This window comes from Enhydra lutris, unplaced genomic scaffold, assembly GCF_002288905.1.
Source record: "Enhydra lutris kenyoni isolate GAN:26980312 unplaced genomic scaffold, ASM228890v2 scaffoldscaffold9, whole genome shotgun sequence".
Taxonomy (NCBI): Eukaryota; Metazoa; Chordata; class Mammalia; order Carnivora; family Mustelidae; genus Enhydra; species Enhydra lutris.
In genome coordinates this window covers 39,260,021-39,286,508 of record NW_019154093.1, presented here as the reverse complement: position 1 = coordinate 39,286,508, position 26,488 = coordinate 39,260,021, and the positions used below count along the sequence as shown (strand labels likewise).

The window sequence follows — 26,488 nt, the reverse complement described above, 5'->3', positions numbered from 1 at the left end:
ACCTTTAAATGATTTTAGTAGTAACTTCAGAGAATGATGGAAAGGATGGAAAGAGTGCACTTGCCTATGAAACACTGCTGTGATTTTAACACCTTTACCAAGGAAGCAAGTGGTTTTTGCAATGCCCAGAATACCATAGTTATGATAAATAATGAAACTGCTGTTTCTTTCAATAATCTGTGATTTTTTGGGGCCAGATTAAAGACACACTTCATCCATTGTTAGCCCTGGCAATCTAAAGAAGTCTACCACATGATTTGTATGTGCTGTGGTCTTTCATGGACTCTTACAACTTAAGAACTTGATGGGACATTTAATTGATTCCAGTGAGCCAATGCAACTTTCCAGATCTAAATTGTCAGTGTCTTGCACTTCTAGTTAAGATAATCATCAAATATATCCTCTAAGGGTTTTTCAGTGTTATGTATGACCTGGCCTCACATGTCATGGAACGTAATATAGGTGTGAACTCTATTGTATTTATTATTTCTGGAAATTATCTGCACAGTCATTTACTATAATAAAACACTGTGCTCACATAATTTCCATGTTGTATAGATTAGTCACCCTTATGCTGACTTCTCAAATTTTTGTTGGTTACGTTCCAGACTACAGTTGGATTCTTAGAAGAAATTTAAGTCAAGTCCATGAAGGCTATTCATTAAACAAACAAGCAAAAAGCTTATTTTATTTATGTAGGTAAAAAATATGTACACATTAAAAACAAAACAAAAAACAAATGAAGCCTCTCACAAATGCAGTTGTACATCATAAGGCAAATGCTGGGGAATAATTCCAAATGGTTGGTTGGGTAAAATCATTAGTATTTCTCTCATTGACTCATTTCACTTATTGTGGTAGTTAAGAAAGAAAACAGATGAATATACAGGAGGGAGAGAAAGAGAGAGAGGGAAACAAATCATGAGAGACTCTTAACTATGGAGAACAAACTGAGGGTTGATGGAGGGAGATGGATGGGGAATGGGATAGATGGATGATGGGCATTAAGGAGGGCACTGGTTATGATAAGAACTGGGTGTTATTTGTAAATGATGAACCAGTGAATTCTACTCCAGAAACCAATATCGAATTGTATGTCAACTAACTAGAACTTAAATTTAAGAAAAAAGAGAGAGAGAAAAGAAGTCATTGGTATTTGGTTTGGATATATACTCTACGATTTTTCTTACTGATATTGCTCCATACCCTGACCAAGGAAACTGTGATAGATGGCTGAAATGAGAGAAGGCAGTTGTGGCAAGTCAGACTGCACACTTTTTAGTGAAAGCAAAACTAACAAGAAATTTAAATGACTTTTAGTGAATTGAAAGCTAGAGTTACATCTAAATATACATCACCCCCTCACCGTGGCCTCCCCTGAACAGGCATTGAGGACAGGGTCCTAGGTAGTAGTTGAATTTGAGACCCGCAAATAATTAAAGGCAAAGCAGATTATTAATTGGTTGACCCAGAGTGCTTCTTTTAAATGTATATGGGAATTTAAAAAGCATTCAACCCCAACACAACCCCTAAATCCTCTTTCAACCTCTGTTGTTTAGAAAGTTTCCAATGGTCTTCAATCTCTCTAACTGGTCATACAGAACAATTAATTATGAGTGCAGTTGTCAAGTCATGTACATCCCCAATTAGGAGAGAGGTAGTCTGTGTTTTGTAATGAAATCTAGAACTTCCACCCTTCATTGTTTTTTTTAAAGATTTCATTATTAATTTGAGAAAGAGAGAGAGAACATGGCTGGGGAGTGGTGGGGGCAAAGTGGAAGAGTCTTAAGCAGACTTTGGGCTAAGCATGAAGCCTGACATGGGACTCGATCTCACAACCCTGAAATCAGAACTTGAGCCAAAGAGTCTGACACTTAACCAACTGCCCCACCCAAGTGCCGGAACCTCATTGTTTTTACTTATGGTGTCATGATGATGATGACAATGAGGATAATGTTTTAATAATTACTTCCTATGAGTTAAACAGTTTTACATTTTGATGAATAATTTATTCCTTTATTAATCTGCTCTAGGTCATAAATACTTGAATGTGTACACGACAATTCAAAATGCTACTAAAATCTGTACTTATTTAGTGATTTAAAAATGTGCAATTGAACACATTTGCTCCTTTTCAAACTAATTTTAAGCTCAATTTCTAAATGAAAAGAATTTCAGGAAGTTTAATATAAGGTGTATGGAAAAGGAACATACACCTAGGATAGTAAGATATTTTAGCTCTCCTCACTGCTGCTTTTCTGTGCAGGTGCATAGAGCATTGGAAATGCCATAAGACACTCTGCTTTGTCATGCACAGAGTTCAATAGAGATCTCTGACCTGTGTGCATGCATGATTTATACACAAACCATATCATAGGAAGAGCTACCAGAACTAGATGGGTTTAAGTTCCCTGAGACATCACCATTCTTCCCTGCTTATGTCACCCAGAGTAGAAGCATCTTTTTTCTCTTCTATTTTCTCCTAGTCTGATGCTCCCTCAGATCATACCAAGTCCTTTCCCGGTACCATAACCTTATTCTGGATGCAGAGCTAACAATACCCCTATTTCTGTTGCCCTACATTGAGGTTATTCATAGTTTTTCTCTATTATAAATAGCACCACACTGAATAACTTTGCACATAAACTATCCCACGTGGTTCACTTTAAAAGAAACTTATATAAAACATAATGTTTGCTGTTTTAAACCCACAAGGCATACCTATTAGACATGTGTTACTCATGTAAAATGGAAAAGGAAAACATGGAAAATATTTGTCTTCTCTCAGTTACTTACTATTTGCCTCCCTCTTTTAATTTTAAGCTCCTTGAGGGCAAAGATTATGCCTTGGAAATTTTGCATTTCCTGTGAGTCCAGAATTATTTCCTCCATAATACTCAGTAAAAGTTTGCAGTCTTGAACTGAATATGAAATGGCTTTGAATAGTCAGCAAACCAACACCTGTTTTTGCCTTCATAAGCTACAATGCTCGTGAAGGATTTTCCTGGTTCTTTTTACACAGCATCTGCTGCCAACAGGTGATGCATTCTGGGGAGAAGAGCCTTGCCAGAGGGATTTCCCTATACTAACGTCCTCTTTCCAGATGTTTCTTCCCTGTAGTATATCCTGAATTATGAGGCCCTGGGAGGCAATTGCCATCACTGAGATGACATGTCACACCTGGAATTGACACTCTTCCCCCACCACACATTTTCCCAAAGTTAAATGTCAAATCTAAGTTTATTGCTAAGGGACTTGGTTGTTTCTCTGTGAAGCCAAATAGTGTGCTTAATATTAGTTTACCACTCGTGTTTACCACTTTAAATGTAAGTAGACATGTAAAGATGAAAAAAACTATTTTAAGATCAGAATGAATTGGCAAAATAATATAGAAGGTAGAATTCATGGTCTTATGGCACTCCATCATTTTTCTTAAAAATATATACCACTATCTAAAGTTGAATTAGTTATATGTTTGGAATATGTAAATTAGACTGATCTCTGTGTACTGTCTTTTGTATGAAGAAGGAAAGTGTTAAATAACTTTTTAAAAATAGTGGCCATTGGTATGTATGTAATTATGTGTGTGTATGTACATATGTACACATGTATATCATAATTCACTATTTCAAACATGTACCTACATCCACATATCCAGGTAATAGTTTTGTTTAATGTAAGTTGATTGTTATTAACTTTCCTATTCACCAATGAGTCATACACACTTTACTGTCCTCATAGGATATCATAATGTCTTTATTTCTGTTCTGTTTCAGTTAAGCTAAAAAGAGTCTTCTACTTGTAATGCTCATTATTTTATTTTATTTCATTTTATTTTACTTTATTTATTTATTTAGCCTGGGAATAGCTCACTGAAGAGTTTAATAATAATATGTTTTAAATGCCAGTTGGAGAATGTCATTTAGAAACAGAATGGTATATTACTTAGAAATAAGCATTTTTTTCCAGTCCTAGCAACAGTTACATATAATTGAAAACTTTATATTTACAATCAAATAATTCTAGGGTTTTTTTGTTGCAAAATTTTGGTTTCTCCAAAAAATCAAAGATGATATTCAAAGTATAGATGATTTAATTTGTCCTTCTAACAAATTGTAATTACCTTTTTAAAAATAACTGTGAATGTGTATCTCTTGCATATGGGAAGCTCAAGAATGGAACAATTTTAAAAAATCTGGTAAAAGGCATATTTCTCTAAGTATTATCATATCTAATTGCATTTATTAGTTTCAATCTGAAACTTAAACATACTATTATTCGTATAGAGTAAACTAAAACTTATAGCACAGGCCAGTCTTACACACCAACAAACTGATGAAGTGATGAAAACATGGGAAAAAGACAGTAGTGAAATTAAATTAAAAAACCATATGTGCATTTTAAGGCATCTAATAATAACAGCTAATACTGATGCTAAGTTCTTTAAAACATCCTGGCTGGCTTATTTAAACCTCACAACAGCTGTATGGGGTTGCAGTTGTAGTTTTTTCCAGCTTTCAGATGGAGACAGTGAGCCTGAGATGTAATATGTACCTTACTCTGGATACCGCAGCTAGTGGAGAACCCAGGATTTCAAAAATGATTTGAGGATGAAGCGAGACCATTTGATATTTGAGGGAATATGGACATTTTAATTGGAAGTTCATTTAGAGATTTTCCTATCCAGCATTCCCAAAGTGCATTCCATGGTCACTAGTTTTATCAAATGCTCTTAAATAAAAGCATCCCTATTCTAGTACATCAGGAAGGAAAAAAACAAACAAACAAAAAAAGACCATATAAACAAACCCTTCACTCTAGGAGATTTATAGTAAGCATAACAAAGTTTCTAAGAAATCCCAGAGTGAAGAGATCTGTGTTCACCAGTGGTTTCCAGCCATCATTGACAAGAAAATTCTTTAATGAGGACACCTTTCAAACCCTTAGAAAATAAGTCCCTTCAAATATAAATAGTTAGAAAGTTCAGCCCTATTATCTGGCAGTTAGAAAACTGAGGTCACAAATGTCATTGTAACCCTGAAATCGTATCTCCTAATCCTACACGTTTGACCTCAATCAGCAATTAAAAGAGCATGTAGGCAAAACTGTTCTATTTTACATTTCTTCCAGATTTCCATTTTCATTACATCTTCTCCACAAGGAAACCATCATTATAGTGAAGATATATAGATGGAACAGACAGAGAGGCTACATTCTAGTTGACTTAACACAAAGCATGCACAATAAAATTTTAATCTAAGTAAATAATTCAGATTTTTTGTTATTAAACATTCCATTTATCTTGAAGCATTTAATATCTAAAAATTAGAGAAAAATAAAGCCAACAGAAAACTCTAGAAGAGTCCTGAGGATCTCAAGAATCTCCTTTGAGAGGTGACCATGGGCCATAAGTGTGTTTCACCACCACAGCCTTATTGTATAATATCATGGAGTTGATCCTATATAGTTCAACAGAATTTTTTATGTATTTTTCTTACCACTACATGTTTTGTCATTTCAGTTCCTCCGAAGATATATGACATCTCAAGTGATATGACCATCAATGAAGGAACCAATGTCACCCTGACTTGCTTGGCCACTGGAAAACCAGAGCCTTCCATTTCTTGGCGGCACATCTCCCCATCAGGTAAAGCAGAAATATATCAGTGTTGCTTGTGCTGCTGTTCAGTATTCTCTTGTAACCTCACTTGTTCAGAACCTAAGAGTCTACTTATATTTTTTACATCTTTTTCATGAGGTAAGCAGGGTGCATATTTTTATATTTAGTCTTTATACCTGAAGGCACAGTAGTTCACAGAAGTTAAATAAATGAACAGTTTCTGTCAGAGCCCAGAATAGAATCTATGTCTCTTGATTCTTAGTCAAGGTTATTTTCATTTTAGTATACTGGATAATCACAAATCAATAGACAAAAAGCTCAAATGGAACTATCACAAGAGAAATATCTTCATTTAAATGTGTAAGGCTTTTATTCAATCATCATTCACATGTTAATAGGCCAGCATGAACTGCTAAGGTAATCAAGAGAGAATGAAATTATACAAATTACGAGGTTGCTAGGTCTAATTTCAAAATGCAGTTCAAAATCAGGGATTTGGCAGTTAGAATTGAATTTTAACTGATGAGGGACCTAAGAACACAAGACTTTAAGTAACTTGTACAAGATCACATAGCTAGGTGAAATTAAGGGATATAACATTTTTAAGGGTTTCTGGTAACTTCTGCTACAGTGCACATGTTCCTAAAGAGATTACAACAACTTTAGGAAGTTGGGGATAATCATCATCAAAAAAAGATTTTTCACAGCCACTCTTCACAGAATCACCAATTTGTGTCAAGTTTAAATATTTGAACTATCAAGCTTTGAGTTGTACCCTGGAAGTAACGTGGTACTTTTAACGAGTAAGATCCCACCATGTTTCCAGTGAGTGAAATTTGATTTTATTTGTTTTATAGTTTTGGTGGAAATAGCTCTAACAAGGGTAGTGTGATGAAATTGCTTTTAAAAAAATCAGAAAGGCACCCTTTATAGAGGTGTCAAAAGAGTACAATTGCCACATCCTTTTTATCTGCTAATGCTTACTTTAATATCACTTATCCTTAAGGGTCTTTCAGTTTCCTCATTTATGCAGGAGGTCTAATGAAACTTACATCACATGCTAAGTATTACTATTAATGTGAGGAAAAAATCAATATAACAGCAGTATACACTTATATAATATGCATTATGGCCCCTATAATATTTCTGAAGCATGAGTGTGCTCTTGACTGCCAACACTCTTCTCCTTAAAGCAGCTACAGAATCATAAAACCAGTATATGAGCACTGAATGAGTGGCAGGACTCTCCGTGGGGTCTAAGTGAGACAAGGACTAGCAGTTAGCATGCATCTGCTTTTATCTCAAGGTCCTTATCCCTCAGTTCAGCCAATCCCCCTGCAAATCTCATCGCCTCACTTACCCTCACCTCGTTGTCTACTTTCCAAAAATTGAATAATAAAAATCCCTAGCTATTGTGAGACTCAAAGAAGATAATAAGCGTAAATGTGCTTTAAAAAGTATAAGGTGATATGCAAATGGATGGCTGATTCTTAATCATCTTTCCAGGGATTTAAATCTGATATGGCAATATAATTTTTGTAAGAATGAAGCACATAATCTCCATCTTCATATAATTTAAGTTTAATATTTTGGACTGAGCTCTCCTGCTTTGCAGTTCTTGTTATTATGCATATTCTTCTTTTTTAAGTGCTTGGATACATTTTGGTTTAATTAAATAGCGTGAATGTTGGTTAGTGAAGTTATTAGAATAATGATAATGGATAACATCATGAAGCTGAAAGAAGACAGATTGGGTTTAGAAGTTAAACTGTGCATGGATTTATTTTTCTGATCCCGCCATACAGAGCAAATGAGTAAAATTAGCATAAATATTAACTGTTATCCAATGAATAGCTAGACATGGCTGATATATTTATAAATGCTTCCAATAATTTCAAATTATCATTTGTTAATGATCTGTATTCAAATGCATAGCACCATGGAGTTTCTGCTTTAAGTAACATGTCTGATAATTTTATTAAATTTCTTCAACTTACATGTTTATATTTGAAAGCCAAACTATAAACGTCATTGAACTGTCTATATTTTATCCAAAAAATATCAACAATTTGCATACTCTCATCTTTTGCTATATCACAAAAGAAAATGTGTCTCAAAAGCGTGCTCACCATATGAACGAACAGTGGAGAGTGTTAAAAACAAAACCAGATATACTCCCTGTCAATACTAGAAATAATGGCTAGTTTTTGTACATGTGTGACTTGTTTAGATTGTTTTTAACCCGTACTTTTGTGAATTCTTACTGACTCATTCATGGTCTATATCAGTTTTAAAACTCACTAAAAAAATGTCTGGCCACCGGATGATAGCCCCACAGAGCTTCTCCCTAATCCATAAAAGAAAAAAAAAAAGAAAAAAAGGTTGTGAATTCAAGCATACCACAAACATTGCTGAACCACCTGAAGGTGTCATTCTACTTGCTAGTTCAAACAGTTCAGGATACTTTGGGCAAAACATCTTTCTGGAGAAGTTTCTGGATATGTGAGCTTCCTTAGAGTTTATGCATGCTGATAAATTCTTTCTGTATTTTCTAGTCTGTATTTAGGAATTAAATTCAAATTCATCCAAAAATTGTCAGAGAAATAATACCAACTCTTCCCTACATCCTTTACTCAGTTTTATCCTTTGTTTTTCCCATTGGCTTCAACATTTGCTGTGTGTAGAGTATATAAATGTGGAAATTTATATATTTTTTTCATTGAATCATTTGAGAACAATCTGCATATATTGTGCCCTTTTCTTCCTAGTTTTGTCAGTGTGCATTTCTGAAAAATAAGGAATAAGGACATTCTTTTATATATAACCACAGTGCTGTTTTCAGCTTGTTTACGTTTAACATAGATAACATACTTTTGTCCCATTACTATTTGTATTCAAATTTTATCAGTTGATGAAATAATGTCCTTTATAGTTTTTTTTTCCCCTCTCATGCAAAATCCAAGTATCATATATGGTTGTCATATCACTTTTCTCCTTTACTTCTTTATTCTGGGGTCGAATTCCTTGGTCTTTCTTTGTCATTTCCAAACACATATTTTTCAACAATGCATATGCCACCCCACTTTTTTAATAGAATAATTCTCATTTTGGGCTTGACTCATGTTTCCTCATGATTAGGTTTTAGTTATGCCCATCTGGGTCTAAATAAGTAAAGTTGTAGACTTCTCAGGGAGTGATATCCAGAGGCAGAGGATATCCATCTGTCCCTTATTTGCGATGTTAATCTTGATTACCTAATCAAGGTGTCTGATTTCTGCATTGTATAGTTCCTTTTGTTTTTTCCTTCCCTGTGCTGCCAATAAGCAATAGGGAGAGATTTTACAAAACATTAAATGCAAATGTCTGTTACTTGTTAACCTTCTTCCCTCAGATTTTGCATTATCAGTGATTCTTTTGTGAACTAATCTTTACTGTGATGATTTACAAAGTGAGGATTTTTCTAGCTTGAGCAATCCTACTTTTCACCAGTTAGCATTGACATTCTGCTGTAAGAAAGAACCTCACTTCCCCCTTTCTTTCTTCCTTCCTTCCTCCCTCTCCCTTTCTTTGTTTCTTTATTTCTTTCTTTTTTTTTCTCTCTCTCCTTCCTTCCTTCCTTCCCTTTCTCTTTCTTCTTCCTTCCTTCCTTCTTTCCTCCCTCGCTCCCTTCCTCCCTTTTTCTCTCTATTTATAATGGCAGAAGCTCACAAATTCCCATCTTTTTAAAACTGTTTATAATTCATTACTGTCTTTAATTATTTTGATGCTTGAATTGTTCTTTATTTGGTGAGTGGAAGTTACTTCATTCTGATTCCTGTGTCCTTGTGATGTGATCCCATCATTTGTTGTTGTTTTTTGGTTTTTGTGTTTTTTGTTTTGTTTTGTTTTTGTGGTTTTTTTTGTTTGTTTGTTTTTAGCACTTTCTTACCTTCTGGCATGACAAAATATACCAGCTTTGTCTTGTATTTTAGCTGCCCTACCTCTGGAATCAACCGTTTTACATTACTTCAGTGATTGGATAGTGCTTACTTGGGGTTGTGACAGTTATACATTGGTTTAAAATATGTAACTCTGTTGATATACTTTATAGTAAAATTATCAGAAACTCAGACATCTAGACTACTTTCTATGAGATTCCATTAACCAAAAGAAATTAAATAACTTTAGTGCAAAGGACTAATCCTATTTTGTTTGGTTTTATCTAACAGCAATGCTGGAATAGGGCCTGGGATCTGGTGTGCATACAGAGGGGAGGGTGATTATAGAATTAGTAGTAAAATTGTATTTATATCAAGCAAAATGTAAGGAGGCAATTGTTCTGTCGTGAGAGATTTAGATAGGTTCATACATCTTTATAGGAGATACTACTGCTTTACCTAATCTATGGCTAATTTCTTATAAACTTAGAAAATTTTCAAGGGTTTCTCAAAATTCATATTATAAGGTATATGATTCCCTTCATTCCTGCTGGTAATTTCTTAGGCATTAGATGGTGCCAGTATAGTTCAGTGATTAAGATCATGAACTTTATATCAGTCAGAATTGGATGTGAGACCCAGATCTTCATCTTACAAACTATAAGACCTTAGACAAAATTGTTAACTTGTTTAAATTTTAAATATAAAATAGTGATGCTAATTATCCCCATTTCACAGAATTGTTATATGAGTATTAAATGGGATAGTATAGAGCTTTGAACAGAGTCCATGACTTATAATAAATAACCTATAATAGTAACTATTAATTTACTATTGAAATCTATTTAAAATTTTGATCAAATGGAATCTCCAACCCTATTTCTAAAATTGAAGGGCTTACTAATAACTTTTGAATGCAGTTCACATAGCTGCTCTCAAAAGGCTATCATAATGCTAAAACCCACTTAAAACTTCTAGAGAACATTGACAAATTTATACAAGTCATCTGAGTTTGAATATCTTTATATTCAAAATAAAGTTCTTAACCATAAATCATTGCATTAATAGATCTAGACCAGTCAGGAAAAAAAAAAATAGGAAAAGTTAAAAGATAAATTTTAAAATAATAGATTACCAGGGCACCTGGGTGGTTCAGTCATTAAGCGTCTACTTCCAGCTTCAGGTCATGATCCCAGGGTCCTGGGATAGAGCCCCAAGTCACATCAGGCTCCCTGCTGGGCAGAAAGCCTGCTTCTCCCTCTCATATTCCCCTGCTTGTGTTCCCTCTCTTTCTCTCTCACTGTCTATCTCTCTGTCAAATAAATAAAATATAATCTCTAAAAAAAAAATAGGTTACAAAAAAATTACAAAAAAATACAAAAAAGATAGTAATAGATTACAGACAGATAACAAATATGGGGCATTTTGAAAGCCTCTATCCAATTTACTTACTATTCATTGCTGCACATCTTAATTGCTTTCTAGTTCATTTTTACACCTTGATATCTGGAATCTCCAGACATGTTCTCACTCTACCCTGCTGGTGTTTATTAGTTGACAAAGATATTCTTTTGGATATGGAGCTAAAGTATCATAAACACTAAGTTGTATGTCTTAAACTCTTTTAAAGATTTTATTTATTTATTTGACAGAGAGAGATCACAAGTAGGTAGAGAGCCAGGCAGAGAGGGAGGGAAGCAGGCTCCCCGCCAAGCAGAGAGCCCGACATGGAGCTTGATCCCAAGACCCTGAGATCATGACCTGAGCCGAAGGCAGAGGCTTAACCCACTGAGCCACCCAGGCGCCCCTTAAACTCTTTTTTTGTCTAATTTCCCTATGCTTAGTTCTGTTTGATGGAATATTATTGCCCTTAATTATCCATAAGAGTTAAGGCTCTTGCCTAACTCAAAATAAAGACTGTTCAGTTATGTCCCTTTGTCCTGTAATGTTCTGGTTTCCATTTGTCAGTTCCTTATTCCATTAAACATCTCCTCTTTCCCTGCATCTTTAAACTCTTCCCTTTATAGACTCCATCCTATCCACAAACTCAAGTTATTCTTTTCTGACATCAATCCCTTGACACTTTTGTTTATATCAACAATTATTGAGCCCTTTTAAAGGAGACCATAGACAAGTGGTCAGAGATAAGGAATAAAACCGAAAAACACGATTGCAAAGAGACCAAAACAGAAAAAGTTTTCCTGGAATAGTGAGGGATAAACAATGTCAATCAGGTCAAATAAGATAAGACCCAAGCAGTTACTTTTAGGTCAGGTAGTTTGGAGATCATTGTGGCAGTTCAGTGACACAATGGGTCAGAAACCCAGTTGCGGATAATTAAAGAGCAAATAAGAAGTGAAGAGTTTTGACAAGGAGACAAAACTATGCATCCAGTTAGTCAAAGTGGAAATTTGTTTTCTCTACTTTTATACATGTTATTTCTTCTAGTAGGATTTTTTTTTTCCCTCCCTTGATACAAGTGACAAACTCATACTCATCCTTCAAATTTTTATAAAATTGGTCCTGAGCAATGCAGGAAAACTTGGGCGCTGTTTGTTTTCTAATTGTTGAATTTTCAGAATTCTTTGTATATTTTGGGTAACAGTTCTTGATCAGATGTGTCTTTTGCAAAGATTTTTCCCAGTCTGTGGTGTGTGTTCTAATTCTTTTGACATTGTCTTTTGCACAGCATAAGTTTTTAATTTTAATGAGGTCCTGCTCATCAATTATCTCTTTCATGGATTGTACCTTTGGTGTTTTACCTAAAAAGTCATCACTGTACCCAAAGTCATCTAGGTTTTTCTCCTATGTCATATTCTAGGATTTTAAAAATTTACATGTTAAATTTAGGTATAGGATCCATTTTGAGTTCATTCTTGTGCAGGGTGTAAGGCTTATGTCTATATTCTTTTTATTTATTTACTTCTTTAATGTGTGTATGTCCAGTTGTTCAGTGAAAAGACTGCTCTGCTCCATTCTGTTGCCTTTGCTTCTTTGCAAAAGATCAGTTGACTGTATTTATGTGCGTCTATTTCTGAACCTTCTATTCTGTTTCATTTATCTATTTGCCTGTTCTTTGGCCACAAATTTTTGCACTCAAGGTTTCATTTTTTAGAGTAGTCAATACTAATACACATAGACCACGTTAAAATATTTACCTGTAGTCCAGGATAGTGTTGTATCACCAAATAGTTTTTAAACCCATGGACTTCAAGGGTTTATCCAGATTTTTGCTTTTTACCCACTATATTATCTTTAATAGATTTCCTTGCACATATGTGAAATTTTCTCTAGCACTTGCATAACCTAACAGTTTATAAATCCATGGATTTTTAGGATTTATCCAGATTTTTGCTCTTTTTCAAACTGTATTATCTTTGATAGATTTCCCTGTGCATATGTAAGATTTTCTCTAGCACAGATGTTCTCAACCATGTAAATACTATATATTTTATACTATATATAAATGGCAATTCAGTTTGTCTGGAGTAGGACTTTGGAATATATTAAGAACATCCAGGGTGGCTGGGTGGCTTAGTCAGTTAAGCATCTGCCTTCAGCTCAGGTCCTGATCCCAGAGTCCTGGGATCAAGCCCCACATCAGGTTCCTACTAAGGGGGGAACCTGCTTTTCCCTCTCCCTCTGCTCCTGCCCTTCACACTACTCATGCACTCTCACTCTCTCTCTCTCTCTCTCTCAAATAAATAAATAAAATATTTTTTTAAAAAAAGAACATCCCAGGTTTTCTTAATGTGTCTCCAGTCTTAAGAACAACTACTCTTGTCTAGGACAGTGCTTCTTAAACTTTAATATGCATGAAAGTTACCTAGAGAACTCATTAAATTGCAGCTTTTGATTTAGCAGAGCTGAGCACACCTGAGAATCTTCATTTATAACAAGCTTCCAGGTGACGGAGAACCACACTTTAAAGCAACAAGGCTCTAGGATATGTAAAATACTTAGAAATGAAATTGTAGAGATATGTGTGCACCTTCAGTTTTATTAGCTGTTTTCAAATTGTTTGCAGATTTTTACTATTTTCGTCATTGTATACTATATTTATAGATATCCTTATCACCTTGGTAGTATATAATTTTTAAAACTTTACCAATATTATATATTTGGAATTAGGCTCTTTTAATTAACATTTTTGTAACTATTAATGAAATTCTGCTAGCCAAAGTGGTCATTAAATTTACCTCTTTTATGATTAAAATTCTTCTATAAATTTCCTATTTATATCCTTTATTCATTTTTTAAGATTTTTTAAAAGATATTTATTTGAAAGAATGAGAGAGAGAAGGAGAGAGAGAGTACACACAGGAGCGGGACAGAAGAAGAGGGAGTGGGAGAAGCAGATTCCCCTGCTGAGCAGGGAGTCCAACAGGGTGGCTCCATTCTAGGATCCCAGAATCATGACCTGAGCTGAAGGCAGAAGCTTAACCAACTGAGCCACCTAGGTGCCCCTCCGTTATTTTAAGATTTACTTATTTATTTATTTTTTAGAGAGCAACAGAGAGCACAAATGAGAGTGGGGGGAGGGGCAGAGGAAGAAGGAGAGAGTTTGGTAGGATTAAGTTCCTCTATTTTTCTTACTCAAGGTTGTTTGGCTACTCTTTGTCCTTTACCCTTCAATATTAATGTTGAATTAATCTTGTAGAATATTGTGAATAAAAATGGAAATTTTAGTGCAATTTTATCAAATGTATAGATTTATTGTGGGAAGAATTAACACGTGTTTTGTAGTCCAGATAAAGTCTCATGAATTTCATCAACTTCAGAACTACACTACTTATCTTGAATATTCTACAAAGACAATTATGTATGTGACTCTTTTGGACTTTTCTTTCCAATACTAATACTTGTAACTTTTTTCCTAATCTTATGGAACTTGTTAAGAACTCCAATACAATGTAAAATAGAAGCAGTGAAAGTGGGATTCCTTACCTTGTTTAAGTTTTAAGGAAATATGTCTAACATTTTCATAAATGAAAGATAATAATCATTGTGAATCTTTGTAGATCTTTTTAGTGACAGTATGAACAAAACTTTCTATTTCTAGATTGTAACTGTTTTGTTATAGTGTTTATTTTTATATAATGTTTTCTCTGTATCTATTGACAAGATCATAATATATACTTCTTCAATCTGTTTCTGTGAAGTATTAAATTAGAATATTATTGAACAAAATCCCCAGTCCAGGAGTAATGCACCAATTCCATACACACACACACGCACACACACACACACACAAACATATGTATATGTATTATACATATGCATATATAACATATATATGCACATATTATACATAGATATGTATAAAAAATGAATTTCATTTGATGGATTCAATACTATAATTATATTATTTCTGTGTTCATAAGTGAAAATATTTTTCTTGTATACTTCTTGTCCATGTTTAATATCACATTATGTCAGTTTCATAAAACTAATTAGTGATGTTTTGGGGCTTCTGATTGGTTCAGTTGGTTGAATTTCTGACTCTGATTTTGGCTCAGGTCATGACTTCAGTGTCATAAGACAGAGAGCCACGCTGGGCTCTGCACTCATCTGAGAGTCTGCTTAAGATTCTTTTCCTCTTCCTCTTCCTCTGCCCCTCCCCCTACTCTCATGCATGTTCTCTTTCTCTCTTCAAAAAATAAACAAATCCTTGGGGTACCTGGGTGGCTCAGTGGGTTAAGCCTCTGCCTTCGGCTCAGGTCATGATCTCAGGGTCCTGGGATGGAGCCCTGCGTAGGGCTCTCTGCTCAGCAGGGAGCCTGCTTCCCCCTCTCTCTCTGCCTGCTTCTCTGCCTACTTGTGATCTCTATCTGTCAAATAAATAAATAAATAAATCTTAAAATAAATAAATAAATAAACAAATCCTTAAAAAAATAGAATAAAACAGAATGAAATGAATCAGTGATGTTTTTATTTTCAGGACTAAGTTATATAATAGCAATTATTTCCTTATATTTTCTTTCTTTTATTGTCTTTTGTTATAAAAATAAAGTTACAAAACATAGAGTTTAGTTCCTTAAATATTGGTAGATTTCTTTTAAAAAACTGGGAATATTATTTATTTCTTGCTAAAGAATATCCAAGTCAGGGGCGCCTGGGTAGCTCAGTGGGTTAAAGCCTCTGCCTTCAGTTCAGGTCGTGATCCCAGGGTCCTGGGATCAAGCCCCGCTTCGGGCTCTCTACTCGGTGGGGAACCTGCTTCCCTTCCTCTCTCTCTGCCTGCTTCTCTGCCTACTTGTGATCTCTGTCAAATAAATAAATAAAATCTTAAAAAAAAAAAAAATAAAAGAACTTCCAAGTCAGTTGTTCATTATAGGTGCTCTACATTCTCTAGAAACCAGTTCTCTGTCTTATATTTTTATCATCTTCAATATATGATTTTCAGTTCCCAAGGCCCTATGCATAGCTATGTAGGGGAAAATAGCATGGAGGATCATCAATAGGAAGTTGTTGTGGACCAAGTGTGGAAGTATCACATATTACGTCTGCTCACATTCTATTATTTAACACTTAGCCATGAATAACAACAAGGGATACTGGGAAACAAGCTAGCCATATGCCAAGAAGAGGAAATCAATTTGGTAAACAATTAGCAGACTTATTACACCCACAAAGGAACATATTATATTTTCCTGCTACAAAAGTTGTTTTTTTTTTCTCCTATAAATTTTGTTTAATTCCCCTTTCTACAAAGTATCATGCAGGGGCAAACATACAACTCAGTCATTTAAGGTACCATTTGAGTGTTACAGCTCTCAGCTAATAGAAATAGTTTGATACTAAAATCTTAGCACAATGCTGCTGCTGACTTCCAACCAAAAAGCACAATGTTATATACATAATAAATCCTCTCATCAGCTGGTGATTCTGCTGTCATTTGATACATGTTTTCTTCAGTAAAGTAACTGACTGGCAAAAACCAACCGTAGTCACTGCTGTTTTTGCAATATGTTTGAAAGGCAGGTGGTCATCCCATCTCTGGAGATTAAAAGCAATTCAAAGATAAATGTTGAAAGAAAAGAGAAACCAGGGCAGAAAGTGTGTGGGTTTAGGTGTTTGTTGAAACAGGATGAGAAGGGCTCTTATGTTACTCATCAACTGAGAAACATATTTCCATCTGTTTACACTAACACACTGGTCTGGATGCATACACTGTGACTGCTGTAATGCACACAAACTAAAAAATGTGCTTAGGTTTAAACAGCTGATGTAATATTCATATTATTTTGGCAAAGGAATATATAAAATTGGCCAATGGAGTTTTCAGATAGTGAAGAATAATCTCTTTTTTCCCCACAAAGATATTAATCAAATGTTCTTTCCATGACAAGAATCCAACAAGAACTTACTCAGGCCTATTGCTTTTTAAGCACTGAAAGTGAGCAGTAAATAATTTATCCAGGCCTTTTAATGTGTCCAGGGTGTTTTACTTGGATTTGTTTCCTCATCTGGATACAATACAGCAAAGAGGCAAAGAACACAACTGTTGAAAATCCCAGGAGTATATTTGACCCAAGCGCCCACTCAATGTAGTGATCCTTTCTTTGAGTCTATTGCTCTTCCACATTTTCTGAGACTCTTATGATGACAGGGAGATTAAATTTTTTTAATGTTACACTTAATTTTATTTAAATTAGATTGCCTACATTTATAAACAATAACCTATGTAATCATCTCCAGAAATGCCACAGTCACTGTTACTTCTGAACCTAGTTTTTCAAGTTTTTTAAATTTTATTATTTTTTATTTTTTTTATAAACATATAATGTATTTTTATCCCCAGGGGTACAAGTCTGTGAATCACCAGGTTTACACACTTCACAGCACTCACCATAGCACATACCCTCCCTAATGTCCATAACCCCACCCCCCTCTACCGATCCCCTCTTCCCCCAGCAACCCTCAGTTTGTTGTGTGAGATTAAGAATCACTTATGGTTTGTCTCCCTCCCAATCCCATCTTGTTTCATTTATTCTTTTCCTACCCCCCAAGCCCCCCATGTTGCATCTCCACTTCCTCATATCAGGGAGATCATATGATAGTTGTCTTTCTCCGATTGACTTGTTTCACTAAGTATAATACCCTCTAGTTCCATCCACGTTGTCGCAAATGGCAAGATTTCATTTCTTTTGATGGCTGCATAGTATTCCATTGTAGATATATACATCTTCTTTATCTATTCATCTGTTGATGGACATCTAGGTTCTTTCCATAGTTTGGCTATTGTGGACATTGCTGCTATAAACATTTGGGTGCACGTGCCCCTTCGGATCACTATGTTTGTATCTTTAGGGTAAATACCCAGTAGTGCAATTGCTGGGTTATAGAGTAGTTCTATTTTCAACTTTTTTTTTTTTTTTAAGATTTTATTTATTTATTTGACAGATAGAGATCACAAGTAGGCAGAGAGGCAGGCAGAGAGGGGAGGAAGCAGGCTTCCCGCTGAGCAGAGAGCCCTATGCAGGGCTTGATCCCAGGACCCTGAGATCATGACCTGAGCCGAAGGCAGAGGCTTTAACCCACTGAGCCACCCAGGGGCCCCTATTTTCAACTTTTTGAGGAACCTTCATGCTGTTTTCCAGAGTAGTTGCACCACCTTGCATTCCCACCAACAGTGCTGGAGGGTTCCCCTTTGAAGATTACATTTTTATAAAATAAGCCTTTTAATTGTGAGGACACTTCTTGTTTCATATATATTTCATTATAATGGACTAAAATATACCATTATTCAGTTTACTGGAACAAATTAGAATAAATTCACAGATCAATCAGATCAATCAAAAGATTGCCTTTCCTTCCTTTTCTTATCTTTGTATAAACATTCTTAGCTCCTTAAGTTGTGTCTTTACATGGCACTGTGTCGGGGTACTTTACTTTTCTGACTGACCTATAATTGTGAAATAACATATCAGTGTTTCACTCTTAAATTGTAAAGACTGTAACTGAACATATGACCCTTGATACAGTTTTATCAATAAATATGCATCCAAGAGTTTTATCCAAATTGTTTAAAATTGAGGAAAGGAAGGTGCCAAACACAGATTCCTATGGTACTCCCCTAATACTCCCCCCGTCATATTCACATGAATCTACCCATCAATACTGGTTATAATGGCTTAACCCAATAGGATTCTTCCTGACTGTGTGAGCTCCTTGTCTACTCTTCTCCATCTTGTTGCTTAAGCTATCATTAACAACTACCAAATGATTCCTAAAATATATATATGTACACACACTCAATATGTTCATAGAATTATGAATAGTTAGTTAACCTACCCAAAAGGTAGCTTTGGTTATTTTGACATAGCTAAGCTTGTTCTTCATTTCTCTCAACCTTCAAGAGAAAAATTTAGATATACTTTTTACCCTTCCAGTATAGTAGTATCTGTGAGAAAAAAAATAGTTATGAGAGGTATAGGCAAAAATATAGAAGGAAAGAACAAATGTTTATTGAGTAGATTGAGTTTTCCAGTTTTCAGAAAGAAGACAGGATTTGGCTTATTTTTGGAGGATTAGTCAAGTGATAAGACTGGAGTGTTCAAAACAAGAAAGTTCGGGAGATAAGAGAGGTAAATCAGAACACTCATGCCCAAGGGAATATACTTTTCTGTCTTAACTGCTTTTTTATTTAAACTCTTAAAAATATGATAGGATTATACAAGAAGCCTAAATAAAAATGCATGATACTTTTCAACTGGGATATGAAAATACGTGACACAACTGGTACCTTTGAGAAGCTAAAATAAACACATTTTTTTTTTCTTAATACTCCAGGGAGTATTTTACTCAGAATGTTCTTTAGATTCAAAAAGGAGAAGTGTTAAAATATTTCTGTTCCTCAGAATGTAGTAATTAATAGGAGGGAGAATAGCTTTTTAATGAATATGTGCCAGACTAACTCTCCAAATAAGAAACATTTAGAAGGGATGAAAACATTCTTATTCAGCACTTTCTGAGCACTTAAAATGTCCAAGTATGATCCTATACAGTACTCAGGATCAATATAAAATAGTTCCTGCATTCATATTACTTTTCCAGAAATATGTGAGAAATGGAAGAAATTTGTTCATGGTTGGAAAGCAAATAAAGGGTGTAATTTCAGTTGTAACCAGCCAAGTAGTTCAATCAACCATTGCAACCATGATGAAGGTCCACAAAATGGCTCATGATGTTTCCCTGCTCTGTGCCTTCATACATGTGTCATTCAACTTAGAATGCACCTCTCCAGATAGGTACAGCATATTATTCTAAAAATTGTCTTTGTATCTTCATCAGCCCCTTCCATCTCCATCTGGGTTGGTTGAGTTCTGTTTGTATTTACATAATACTTTATGTACATGCCTTTCCTATAACTTTATATAATTATATTTTTAATTTACCTCTGTTTCTTCCCTTTATATATACATATATATATATATATATAATGGGAAGAAATATATATATATATATATAAATATATATATATAAATATATATATATAAAAGCTACTGGAAAGCAGCAATTCTGTTTTATTAAATTTTAAATCACTAGCACCTATCATTGTCCCTGGTGCATAGCAAATGATAAATACCTTCTAACCAAATGAATAATACATAAATCTGTATAGAGAGATCTTTTAAGATCTTTTAAGGTTAGTCTTCCTATAATTACATTTGCTCCTTTATTATCATATTCTGGCATTAACAAAGGCATACAGTGAGGTTACAGGATACATACATAAACATACATTATAATATATGCCAACTATAGAACAAAATGCATACATGTATGTATCCATGCATATATGCATAAAATTTATATATGTGCATATGCATATATAAGATATATACTTCATTAGTTATATAGGTTTTATGTTATATTCAAAAATGGTAAATGAAAGAAAGTCACCAAATTTCAGTATTTTTATATGGATCCTATCACTTTACCATGACTTTACAAAGAATTACCTATGGATGCTTTCCTTACAAATGCTCATTAGACTAACACTTAGATACAAGACGATTGGTAATATTTAATACACTTGATAGAAATCAGTGAATTAAAGAGACACACCTTTTATTCAATGCCAAGAAAATTATGACTATCTGAAATTTCCAGAGTTTTTGTGATTCATATTTAAATGTAAGTCCCAGAAGCTAGCCCCAGTATAAAACAATTTCTGGCAAGAGAATGACTTTTTTCCCAATGAATAATTTAAAATGCAACTTTTTCCATGTGAACTGTCTTATATCTTGGCAGTAGGCATAGTATTTCAATAATTTATACAATTTTGAATATAATATAGTTAATGCCATAAAAGCAATTTCTTTGATATTGAATTATAAGAGAATGCACTTAGGCCACTGTGACTAATGATCCAAGGGCCAGCAACATGGCAAATTACCTTTTAACCCAATTTTAGAAAGAATCTGTGCATGTAACCCTAGGACTGTGCTGAGATCTCCTGGCATATAGTTGCATAATAACACTTGGCCGTTATATTTTAAAAACATAAATAAAGCCTTATCATGGGGAGAAGTAGTTAAAGAAACGTGATAATTTTTTAAAAGATAGATGAAAATCATTTTGGTGGGAGCAGAATATTAATGAGAATCATGATTTTATTTTTTACATTTCTAAATAAAACGTATTTTCAGAATATTTCCTAAGGCAAGACTGTAGTCACTCTGCAGATCTAATCATGGTTGTTTCATGGCAAGTGAGTGACTGCACATTCATGTGATAATGTATAGCTTTTATGAGAAACCAAGGAATGTAATGTGAAAATAGATTCCTTGGGCCCTCCAAGGCAAATGAATAGGCTCAGGGCTTGCCAGGATGTAAGGCAGAAATGGCAAGATTATAACTTCATGACTGAATCCAGACCACATAGGGCTTGTGGTGTATGGTCAGGATTTTGTAAGTATGTAGCTCCATGGGACTGTTTACTTTCATAGACTATGTAGATTTCTATATCATGACAATTTTCCAGCATGTGATGACCAAGTGTCTCCAATAAGTGTCAAATACGTCCCATATTGGTGCAATTTGGGTTGATGCCAGAAGAAGTTTGCAGATACTGTAATGAGTGTATATGGTCCCAAAAAAGAAGAAAATTCATGTCTAAAGATCTGGCAAGGCTGGACTTCCATTTTCTAAATGGAAATTATCAGTGATCACTGCCCTCTTCAGTTTGGTCCTCCTATCATGCCCTATCACTTCCAGTGTAAAGGTGCACATTTTCTCTTGACCTACTCTTATTTCAGATATCTTCGTTTTTAGTAAAAGTAATCAGGGGTTTGATTTTCATAGGAAGTTTCCTCATCCACCTTTGGAGTCTGAATTTTGTTCCACTGTCTGTCTTGATGCAACACCACACTGTCTTTGTTGGAGGTTTATAAGAATAGATCTTGAAGTCAGATAGTGTAGTCTTCCAATTCTGGAAAAAAAAATTTTTTTTCAAACCATGCCTGAACTTAGTTATTTTAAACAACTACATTTATATATTTTACTCATGATACTGTGATTTGGAGTCTTACTGGAATGACTAGCAGAGTTAAGAGCCTATAAGAGTTTCCCAGGGTGTTTCCTAGGTGCCCTTTTTGTTTCTGTTGTTTCAAAACTTCTCCATGTGTGGCCCATGTGTTCTCTCCACCATGATGGCTCCCAGGTAGTCAGTCCAATTATACAGCAATTCAGACCTCCAAGAGTGAGTGTTCTTAGACAACAGAGCAGAAGACAAATGGTACTTTATGATCCAGTCTTGGAAGTCACACAGGAATGATTACTTCTACTCCAACTCTATTATTTGAGGGGGCCAGAAACCTACTCAAATTATAATGAAAGCACTACTAAGACCTCACTCATGATGGAAGAAATGGTGAAGAATTGGGGGCCATGTTATAAAACTGCCATATAAGCCAACTAACAAAATAGTAGGTGAGTGGATGGAAGAAGAAATTGGGGAATGGATGTATAGAACTCTACCCAATGATAGACCCCACTCCTGTCAACAACAAAATGTCATTAAATTCTCAGTATGTTACACATAGCAAATGTCCAACAAATATTAACCTTTGCTGTAGGTATCCTCTTGTTAGACATGTTTCCAATAATAAAGGGAAGAGAACCAGTGTCCATTTTTGAATCCTTCTCCACCCACCTCCTAGCTCAGTTTCTAGGAGATGTATGACTTAGAGAATGGGGCACTGTTTTCTTTCACTACAGTTCCTTGGTGAGCTTGTTGGACCACATGGAAATCTCTGGGATCTATGCATAAATTCATGCATAAAAAGGCTTAAATGAAATATATGAAGCTATTAATAGTGATTCTCTCAAAATTGTGAGATACTATTGTACTGAGTCACCTGAAAACATTGGCCACCAAGCCATTTGTTCGTAACCACCAAAGGACAATTTTAGATTTTTCAACCGCATAGGTGATTTGGGTTTTTCCCCCCTCACTCATATATTTTTCTACATTCTTTCCAATAGATGTGTATAACCCTCATAATTAGAAAAAAAAATTATATTCAAAGAACAAAGACACCAGAGTACTTCAGAGAGGGCATTATTTTTCTGATTGCACTGAAATGATGCATCTCCTCTGCAAGTACCAAAAACAACATAACAGCCTGTACATATAAAAATATGCTCAAACATATTTATAAAACCTCAATCTAACAAGGAAAACTCATATTGAACTGGAGCAGGCTTACATCATGAAATCAGGAGCCAGGTGTTACATTATAGCTCTATGAGTCCAAGGGTAGACATTGGACTTTCTTGTGTTTCAAAAACACTAAAGCAAGCTTGTAGCTACATGAAATATTTGCTAAGAAGGCAGCTGGGTTCTAGCATGGCACAGCTGGGCTGTTTCCTCTGGTTTATGTGGAGAATAATTCAGTGCCAAGGATGCGACAAGAAAAGTTCACCCAGACCATTCCAGAGGGCATTTGCTGGCACGTTTTCAAACAGACCAGTGGAGCTGGCCACCAGGCTTATGGGAATAGTGATGATACTGAAAAAAATTACCTACTTTCCTTAAGAAAATTCCTGGAAGGGGTATCATTAGCTAGCTGGGTTGGAATTTTTTTAAGTTCTTAAGGTATACTGCCAAATTGTTTCCTGGAAAAAGCTCATTATGAATTTTTGATAAAATGTTACCATCACTGCAGGTTTAAAGGTATGGAATTAGTTCCTTAAGAATTCTGCCTCTCTAGGTATGGACACCTATATTTGTGTCTTTAAGGAATTTCAGTTGTGATGTTCTTCTTGTGTATTTTGTAACTATTTTCTACTAGGGAGAAGGGTGAATTAAGCAGGCATTGTAGATTCCCTGTGATATACGACTCTGCTGTAAGTGTGCTCTAGCTTTCCTGCTGCTGCTGCCTGAGGGGGTAGCTGCTATTATGGTCCTGATTTTCAGCAGTATTTTATATCTTTGAACCATCCAAGTAAGTGAAGCTGAACTAGCCTGAGGTACAGCAGGGATTTGAACCCTGGTGTATAAACACTCATGTGTAGAGACCAGCTATTGATCCTCTAGCCAAAATGAAGCAAAAATAAAAATCTTTTCAGTCCAAAATATTGAAACTCTTGTATAACAATGTTGTCTGTTTTGTTTTTTTTGTTTTGTTTTGTTTTGTTTTTGCCTTCAAAATGTTTACAAAGCGGGTGGGAAAGTTGCCATCAACCAAAAATTTAAAAATCATTAAATAAATGTTAAGCTACCAAAACTCAGCCTTTCTAAATAAGTGCCCTTTATTCTTTTATCACATTTAACCCTCATGTATGCAAAGCCATCTTAATATAACCTATATAAATGTAAGAAATATATATTCCTTTTGCCATGGAAAATCTATTTAGCAAATACTTATGCCTTTCTTCAGTGAGAAAATCTATCTTAAAATTTAGGGATTATTTGCCTCTTTCTTTCATCCTCCTGATGCGTAGCCCATGTATTAGGTAATCAAAGTTAGATGGAGAGAAGGGGAAGAGAGGGAATCTATTTCCACATTGATTTTTTTCAGTAACTCCATGTCCTGTGAGGTTTGTTCCCCGTAGAGGTTTATTTTCTTCTCTCCATTGCTGATTGTCTTGCTCACTGCTCTGCAGAACCAATTCTGGGTTTTCCCAAGAGAAAATCACAACTGGGAAAAAGTTGCCCATAACATCTTTCTACCTTCAGTATGCAGCCCTCACTACACCCACCATGCTGCTCTCAGGAAGTGTGAAAATATATGCGAACTATTAAGGCATCATCTCTTTTAGGGGTAGTTACACTTTAATATTAAGCCCTTGAAGGCAGATAACGGCTCTGAGGATATGAAGGAAAGCCTGTATAATTACAATAGAGACTTTAAATAAATAGGAGAGAATAGTTTATGCAGAGGTCTTTCTGTCATCCTATAAAGCTATAAAACCTTACATGCTACACTTTTGGTCAAGGATCTCCTGAATCAGCCCTTCCACCACCCCAGGATTAAAAAACACTCATCTGATAGATTATCCTGATAATTAGTTGGATTCAGTTAATGATTAGCTGGATACAGTTAAAAACTACTGTTTTTAACCACCAACGTCCACTCAAATTCCATCTGTTTCATAAAGCCTTTTCTAATATCAGCATCCCCTCTAATCCAACTTCATAGGCAGAGTTCGATTTACTACTCTGTGCTCCCAAAACAACTTATATTGCAAAATTCACTTTGTAGGATTCATGATGCCATATTATAATTAGTAGTGTTAGGTCTTTCACTCTTTAGACATAAACTTTAAGATTAGTCTTGCTAATCTAGTCGGTGCTCAATAAATGTTTGTTGAATGGATGGATGGATGGATGGATGGATGGCTTAAAATAGGTTACCACCTGTTTTACCATTTGTATAGCTGACCTCCTAAAGGACAAGGTCAATTGAGTAAAACTTGAACATAGATTTCCTAGAAAAGAAAAAACACTAAGTTAAGCAACATGATTTAAAGTTTGAACCAAAGTCTGAAAGATATATATTTTTTTCCCTCAAACACGTTCTTTGCCCCCAAAAGTAGTCCTGGCATATTCCATCAGTAGGTATTCACAAATATGGCAAGTTTGCATTTACAAGTCACACTTGGGTTATTTTTTCCTCCTATCACTATCTGATGGGATGAAGGGAGAAGCCATAGAAATCTCTGAAATGTCATAAACTATAAAAAGTCAGTTAGAGTCTATGAGCTGGAGAACACAATGTTGCTAGTTAGATGCAAGCCAGGAAACCATCAGGCACCCACAAGCAAACCAATTTAGGGGGAAAAAAAATCATGAAACAATTTCTTCTCTCAGTTTGAGAACAGCACCTTTTCCAGGAGGTTTGTTATGTAACGTAGATCGGCTTTCACTTTCTGGGGGCTGGCCAAGACTGAAAAGGGAAGTGCCAGCCTAGGGAAAAGAAGACTGTTCTTTTGATGCTGCCAGCCATTACCAGATATGGGAGTGCAAAAAAAGCCAATTCTCCAAAGATTTATAGTTATGTCTAGCTTGTTGACTCAAGCAGTTTGGAAAATCTTCAGAGATATAGTTGATTTGAACTAACCTAGACTCCAAGTCTGTGGAGAGGGAAAAAGAAGCAGAAATAATATGTACATACTCTTAGAGTCAAATCCTTTTGGCCCCAAATTTACATATCTTTTTAAGTTAAAAAAAATGCTCTAACCAACACATACAGTACTGTGTAAGATATGATAGTCTATTCTATTGAATATACATGTATATGATTATTGTCCAATTATTTCTCTGGGCTTACATGGCAAAAACTATGGCAGGCAATGAAATAGGAAAATACTGTGATTTTAAACGAGTTAAAAAGAATATTGAGTCCCCCAAATTGGAAAATCCTTGAAAAAAGTCACAGAGGATCCTTGACACTATAATTTCATTTTCACTATACTCTCAGAACTTATATTATATCAT

At 35.0% G+C, this 26,488-nt stretch overlaps 1 protein-coding gene across 1 annotated transcript in view; it reads left to right on the top strand.

The window, feature by feature from the left end:
* LOC111142964 (neuronal growth regulator 1) overlaps positions 1-26,488 on the top strand; it is an 886,535-nt gene that overhangs the window by 499,640 nt on the left and 360,407 nt on the right. The window contains exon 3 of the mRNA XM_022496319.1: positions 5,522-5,647. Coding sequence (XP_022352027.1) covers positions 5,522-5,647 — 126 coding nt within the window. The remainder of the gene's footprint in view (positions 1-5,521; positions 5,648-26,488) is intronic.